A 6961-nucleotide genomic window follows, 5' to 3' on the forward strand; every position below is an offset into this window, starting at 1 on the left:
GAGAGGGACTCGGCGGACGCGCGCGAGACGGCAACGTCACAACTTATACAATACAGCTTTTATATAAAATTAGTATTATTACTTTTCTCTGGATAAACGTAAATTTGCTTGAGCTAACCAAGGTGCAATACTTTTATGTTGCACATTATTCTCGTCAACATTACTACGATGAAGATGAGCAGCTTCTAAAAGTTGTAATTGATTATAAATTAAATTGTACACACTTATACTATATATAATTGACATCATTATCATAAAAACTTACTCATTATACATTTGAATAAATTAGTATTTGTAAACGCTATTTTCGGCTGCGTGTCATCTTTTTTTTTTAAGTTTTTGCCTTGAATGTTGAAAAATGTAGCCAACTGATTAGTCATGAATCTTTCTAAAATATTTTGAACCAATTCGTGCGTCTCTGAGCCACCAATACATTTCATGAATTTAGCCTACAGAATAAATAATGTTAAAAGGATACAGAAATAAGCAGTTTATTTAGTAATGATATATTTTGTTATAAATGTACAAAAAATATTAAATGAATAAATGTAATAAAATCATCTAAATATTATAGAAAGAAAGAAGAGTATTGTATAAGAAGAGTACTATCGCTACTCTAGATCACAGATTCTGCGCAAGCTGCTGCAAGCTTCGTAAAGCCCGTATCAGACTACGCATTGAAGATTGAGATTGAAGATTGAAGATTGAAATTTGACCAATCAGGACAAAGAAATTTTAGTCCCTTTTGTTTTGATTAGTCAAATTCCAATCTTTAATCTTCAATCTTCAATTTTCAATGCGTAGTCTGATACGGGCATTTGACCAGTTATTTTTCATTTATATTGTAGTTATACATACATATACGTAAGTAAAATAATAAATGTAGAATAGTAAAATATGTGGAACATGAGAGTAGATAATCGATAGAAGTTTTATTCTTTATTAAAAATATTAGGCAACATATCTAGCTCTGTGATCTGGAGATGCACGATACTTGTTAAAAAGTAAAGTCTTGTTTCAATTACTAAACTTTTGCTACACCTTTAGTTTTTAAAATCATGCAAGGTTATGTATGCTAAATGTTAAATGAAAAAGTAAACTTATAACATAAAAAAATAATGCTTTTCACTGTACTTCTGTATCAATTTATATATGTAAAATTTTATATATGTAATTTATATATGTATTATATTTATGTATTATATATGTATTATATATGTATATATTATATGTATTTGTATATGTAATTTTATATATGTAAAATATATTTTTCACGCATATGTACTGTGTATATACACTAAGTAGCTGCCAAAAAGAAAAAGATTGAATGCTACCGCGTCACTTGATATCTCAAACTATAAAATTAATTATGATTATAATGAAAAAGTACAGAATAAAAGTAAAGAATTCTACTTAATTGGTGTTTGCCAATTGTTAGAAGATACGCAGTAAAAATTAACTATATAAACATACATGCACAAACATTCATAACAGATATCCATTACTGATTTTTTTATTGAAATATTTATGATGTAGAAAATATCTAATAGCAATTGAGATATAAAATTAATAATTATTTTAAAAACAGATCAACAAAAAAATTAATTTAAAATAATTTAATCTAAAATATAATTTTTAACAAAAATGTAAATAAAAGTTATTATAAGGAATCTACCCAGTAACCACAATTTTAGTAATGCCCGGTCTATAATGAGTCGTTAATCGTTAGTCGCAAGCAAATTGGCCAACCACAGTCGATTATTCCTAGAATATTGTTGGAATAATCGACTGTTTGGTCAATTTACTTACGACTAACGACTAAGGGTGCATCCCGATGGAGAAAGAATAGCGGAACGGAACAGTAACGGAAAAGAAACCAGATAGAAGGTAACCAATCAGAATGATTCCGTTACAATTCCGTTCCGCTTTTTAATCAGTGGGTTCCCCATGGCACGGAACCATTACAAAACGGAAAAATTTATAACCTCATCCATATGAAAAATTCGCGAAGTGTCTACCGAGATTCATTTTGCAACGTACGCTTTTGGCCACAACGAAGTAAATAAAAAGCAATGTCGTCATCGGTACGTTATTATTATATGTAAAAATATTATTTTATATTAAACACGTGACACACACTTATAAAATAGATTAGGTTAAATTATTCTTATTACAAATTTAAAAAATAGATACAATTGTATGATTTGGACGAATATGAAGAAGCTCATGAAGATGAGTATAACAGTATATTAGAGTCTTCAATTTCTACAAATGTTTTACCAGTAGAAAACGAATATTTCAAAAAAAGAATGAGATATATAAGAAAAGTATTATTAATAAATAAAATTAATGAATGGAAAAGAACACAATTAAATTGGCACAAAGAAATGCGAAGAAGACAATTAGTTAAAACTTTCTTACTGCATCAGTTAAAAAAAAAGAAAACAAAGAAAAAAAAACAATCAAAACTTTGGGTTCGATCAATCTTTACTGAAGAAAAGAGATATTATCAAGGAGATAGTAACAATCTAATTAGAGAAATGGCAAATGATGATTCTGCAAAATATTTTGAATATTTGCGAATGACTAAAGAATCCTTTGACAATTTATTGCAGTTACTTGAATTAAGAATCACAAAAAAACATGTTATAAGAAGTCCAATATCAGCGTCTATGCGATTGCAAATCTGTTTACGCTATTTAGCGTCAGGTGATACAATGCATTCGATTTCTTTCGCCTTTCGAGTTGGATTGAATACAGTTTCAAAAATTGTAGCAGAAACTTGTGAAGCTATTTGGGATGTTTTAAAAGACAAAGTTTTTCCTGAAGTAACAGAGGCTTTGTGGATCCAAAAAGCAAAGGAATTTGAATTTTTATGGGATTTTCCAAATTGTATTGGAGCAATTGATGGAAAACATGTGCAAATCAAGGTATATATAATTTTTATATTATAATATAAGGTACATATATACTTCTTGTTTTTTAACTTATTTTTAACTTTATATTTCAGGCTCCACCTAAAAGTGGCTCAACATTTTACAATTATAAAGGTACGCACAGTATTGTACTTATGGCAGTTGCGGACGCTAATTGTTGTTTTACGATAGTTGATATTGGAGCTGAAGGAAGACGAAGTGATGGAGGTATATTCCAAAATAGTAAACTTAGACGTCTATTCGAAGATAAGTGTTTAAATGTACCAAAAGCAAGATTAATTTCAGACAGAGGTCCTGAGTTACCTTATGTTATAATAGGTGATGAAGCTTTTGCATTAACTAGTTATATGTTACGTCCATATGCACGAAGAAATAATTTAAATATAGATAAAAAAGTATTCAATTATCGACTAAGTCGTGCTCGAAGAACAGTAGAATGCACTTTTGGTATTTTAACTTCAAGATGGAGAATTTTGCGAAGACCTACCCAGATAGCCAAGAATGTTAAAATCACGTTTTGCCAAAGCTTTGCGACAAGGTGTGCTTTAATTTTGACAACAATTTTGTAGCAAACATTTGTCTTGTTTTGGTTTGTCAAAAAGTTTGAAGCAAATTGACTGCAAAATGTTTCGTCTCACAATGCTGTAAATAATAGGAAAAGGCTTGCCCGTAAATTTTACGCATAGAAGAACACGTATGATGCTAATTCACGGTGTAACACAAACTTTACGCCAATTAGTAGCAAATCTTGTTATACACGCTATAATAATAGCAAATTTACGACAAGAACAGAGCAAACCTTATTGTACACGATATGATAACACATTTACGGAAAGAACAGAGCAAAGTATACTCTGGCACAACGAGACGCAAAATTCACGCAAATAACAGAGCAAACCTTGCCATGCACGGCATGACATGTAAAGGCATGCTCGGGTTTGCTGCAAACTTTGCGCAAAGTTTGCATCATTTTGCTTGCTGGGTATAGCAACAAATGTTCATAATGCGGTTTCTATTGTTAAAGCTACAGTTTGTTTGCATAATTTTTTGATGACAAACGATCTTGCACTTCCTATAACAAATAGAACATATTCTGTAAATATTCGTCAAAGAGATATAAATAGATATTTTCAAAACTTACAAATTCCTTTGATTGAAGATGATACATTTCAACGTGGAAGTACTGTTCGAGATCTGTTTACGGAATATTTTTGTACTTTTGGAGCTACTAAACAACAATGGGAAAAAGCGAACAGAAATAATTTCTAAAAGTTTAATAAATAATAAAGAACTATTTTTTCTTCATAAAACAAATACAGAGTATGTTCTATATCTGACAGAAAGTGTAAAGTCGTTTGTTATTAAATAAATTTACCAAAAGCAAAGTTAATTTGTATATATAAAACAAATTGTAATGTATTACTGTTGCAATTAAGAAGTATGTTGTAATAAACAAGTATTATACCAGATAAATAAACACATCTTACAAAAGGATATAATTGTAAAAGAAATAAAAAACTGGTATGCGAAAATCATATAAGACTGGTCTCTCTTTTACTGCACTTATTAAATCTTCATCTAGTTTTTCTGTATCTTGAGCAGTGTGTTCCTCAATATTTTCTTTGTAGGCAGTACTTTTTTCAATAGTGTTGTTTCCATCAATCTCATTTCCCACATGCAAATGTGTTCCTAAAGAATCTAAATAAATCATTTCGAATGTTTATAACAAATATTGTATATGATACTTATGTATTCTAAGTATTAATTAAATTGAATGACAATTATTAAAAAACAAATAAAAATAGTTTGTTGAATATATTGTCTCTCTTGTACACACAAATATACATACCATTTCTAAAGAGATTTCTATCTTTGTCCATTAATAATTCTTTACACTTTGCAAAGCAACCATGTGAAACTTGTCCATTTTCATTACGCCAAACAATCCAGCCGCAATATCCACATTTGAATTTATCCTAATCAATAAAATGTACCACATACAATTGTATCTATTTTTTAAATTTGTAATAAGAATAATTTAACCTAATCTATTTTATAAGTGTGTGTCACGTGTTTAATTTAAAATAATATTTTTACATATAACAATAATGTACCGATGACGACATTGCTTTTTATTTGCTTCGTTGTGGCCAAAAGCGTACGTTGTAAAATGAATCTCGGTAGACACTTCGCGAATTTTTCATATGGATGAGGTTATAAATTTTTCCGTTCCGTAATGGTTCCGTGCCATGGGGAACCCATTGATTAAAAAGCGGAACGGAATTGTAACGGAATCATTCTGATTGGTTACCTTCTATCTGGTTTCTTTTCCGTTACTGTTCCGTTCCGCTATTCTTTCTCCATCGGGATGCACCCTAACGACTTAGGGCCAATTTCACCAAGTCCGGTTAGATGAACCGACGGTTAAAATTAGCAGGGTTCCAACTGAAATGATATGAATACTTGGTTTTCCTTCACCTCTATTTTCTGTTGGCCACCCTGCTAATTTTAACCGTCGGTTAGGGTGCATCCCGATGGAGAAAGAATAGCGGAACGGAACAGTAACGGAAAAGAAACCAGATAGAAGGTAACCAATCAGAATGATTCCGTTACAATTCCGTTCCGCTTTTTAATCAATGGGTTCCCCATGGCACGGAACCATTACGGAACGGAAAAATTTATAACCTCATCCATATGAAAAATTCGCGAAGTGTCTACCGAGATTCATTTTACAACGTACGCTTTTGGCCACAACGAAGCAAATAAAAAGCAATGTTGTCATCGGTACATTATTGTTATATGTAAAAATATTATTTTAAATTAAACACGTGACACACACTTATAAAATAGATTAGGTTAAATTATTCTTATTACAAATTTAAAAAATAGATACAATTGTATGTGGTACATTTTATTGATTAGGATAAATTCAAATGTGGATATTGCGGCTGGATTGTTTGGCGTAATGAAAATGGACAAGTTTCACATGGTTGCTTTGCAAAGTGTAAAGAATTATTAATGGACAAAGATAGAAATCTCTTTAGAAATGGTATGTATATTTGTGTGTACAAGAGAGACAATATATTCAACAAACTATTTTTATTTGTTTTTTAATAATTGTCATTCAATTTAATTAATACTTAGAATACATAAGTATCATATACAATATTTGTTATAAACATTCGAAATGATTTATTTAGATTCTTTAACATTTGCATGTGGAAAATAAGACTGATGGAAACAACGCTATTGAAAGTATTACCTACAAGAAAGAAAATATTGCTGAAAATCTTGAGGAACACACTGCTCAAGATTGTTACGTTTCGACAATGCTCTTTTCTTACTATACCTAAGCTTAATGCGGACACAGATGGCACTGGATTTGTTACCAAGTTTTGAGCGAATTTGATGCCAACTTGGCAACAATTTGTTATCAAATTGCTTACTGGGAATGTAAGCTGTAAAATTGTTATTACTTAATGCAAAACAGGGTAAATTTTCTTGTTTTTCAATGTGAAAAATAAAATTTGTGTAAAAGACTTTATTGATCTCTTCGAACAACATACAATTTCTACTTTAGCCTGGCTAAATTAGAAATCGTACGTTGTTCGAAGAAATCAATAAAATCTTTTACACAAATTACATCTTCATCGAACAATCGAACCTTATTGCAAAAGTGAAAAATATAATTAAATATATTATGCATGAACTTTTCTTATACCGTTTTCGAATGTAGCAGGTTTAATCACTCTCAGAGCGATTAATGACATCATTGCATAGTCTCTGCCAATAAAAGGCTTGAATTGATAATAAAATATAGTGATTAATTGAACCGAGTTGGGTTAACCCGTTCATTCGAAAACGCTATTAAACTTAATAACAGGATAAAAATTTTTATAATTTTTTAAGGAATTAGAGTAATAATATTAATAATAAAGGTGTAACGCGGTCACCTCGCTCGACGCTCGGATCGGCTCGTCGGGGTCCGGGGTCGAGAGGAGGGGGGACTCAAGCTTACGAGACAC

The 6961-nt window shown here is 30.6% G+C and overlaps 3 protein-coding genes across 5 annotated transcripts; 1 reads left to right on the plus strand and 2 right to left on the minus strand.

Moving 5' to 3' along the window:
• Positions 1-47: 47 nt before the first annotated feature.
• On the minus strand, positions 48-1729 carry LOC115242095. 2 transcript variants are annotated; one of them, XM_029818156.1, is made up of 3 exons: positions 1474-1535; positions 266-449; positions 48-185 (listed from the first exon to the last, which is right to left on the minus strand). In XM_029818156.1, the coding sequence occupies exons 1-3, from the start codon at positions 1483-1485 to the stop codon at positions 79-81; spliced, it is 303 nt and encodes a 100-aa protein (XP_029674016.1). In that variant the 5' UTR covers positions 1486-1535; the 3' UTR covers positions 48-78. The 2 variants fall into 2 exon arrangements, 1 of the variants encoding a protein (XP_029674016.1); XR_003885003.1 differs by lacking the exon at positions 1474-1535 and adding an exon at positions 1676-1729 and having other exon boundaries at positions 48-449.
• A 477-nt stretch (positions 1730-2206) lies between these two features.
• On the plus strand, positions 2207-3848 carry LOC115242094 (protein ALP1-like). Of its 2 annotated transcripts, XM_029818155.1 has the most exons (3): positions 2207-2930; positions 3011-3143; positions 3222-3848. In XM_029818155.1, the coding sequence occupies exons 1-3, from the start codon at positions 2310-2312 to the stop codon at positions 3503-3505; spliced, it is 1038 nt and encodes a 345-aa protein (XP_029674015.1). In that variant the 5' UTR covers positions 2207-2309; the 3' UTR covers positions 3506-3848. The 2 variants fall into 2 exon arrangements, with proteins under 2 accessions (XP_029674015.1, XP_029674014.1); XM_029818154.1 differs by having other exon boundaries at positions 3011-3848.
• Positions 3849-4419: 571 nt separating this feature from the next.
• On the minus strand, positions 4420-5262 carry LOC115242096. The gene is made up of 3 exons (XM_029818157.1): positions 5051-5262; positions 4786-4912; positions 4420-4634 (listed from the first exon to the last, which is right to left on the minus strand). Exons 1-3 carry the CDS (start codon positions 5060-5062, stop codon positions 4420-4422), a joined length of 354 nt encoding a protein of 117 aa, XP_029674017.1. The 5' UTR covers positions 5063-5262.
• Between the last annotated feature and the right edge of the window lie 1699 nt (positions 5263-6961).

The sequence above is a fragment of the Formica exsecta genome, unplaced genomic scaffold (assembly GCF_003651465.1).
Source record: "Formica exsecta isolate Colony F162 unplaced genomic scaffold, ASM365146v1 scaffold563, whole genome shotgun sequence".
NCBI classification, from domain to species: Eukaryota; Metazoa; Arthropoda; class Insecta; order Hymenoptera; family Formicidae; genus Formica; species Formica exsecta.

Excerpts from the sequence above, each read along its gene's own strand:
- LOC115242094 (XM_029818154.1), top strand. The coding sequence starts at position 2,310 with ATGAGATATATAAGAAAAGTATTATTAATAAATAAAATTAATGAATGG. Across the intron at positions 2,931-3,010 it reads GAAAACATGTGCAAATCAAG|GCTCCACCTAAAAGTGGCTC; the intron begins GTATATATAATT and ends TTTATATTTCAG.
- LOC115242096 (XM_029818157.1), bottom strand. Across the intron at positions 4,635-4,785 it reads TAGAAATCTCTTTAGAAATG|ATTCTTTAGGAACACATTTG; the intron begins GTATGTATATTT and ends TGATTTATTTAG.
- LOC115242095 (XM_029818156.1), bottom strand. Across the intron at positions 186-265 it reads TTTATTCAAATGTATAATGA|AAGCTGCTCATCTTCATCGT; the intron begins GTAAGTTTTTAT and ends TACAACTTTTAG.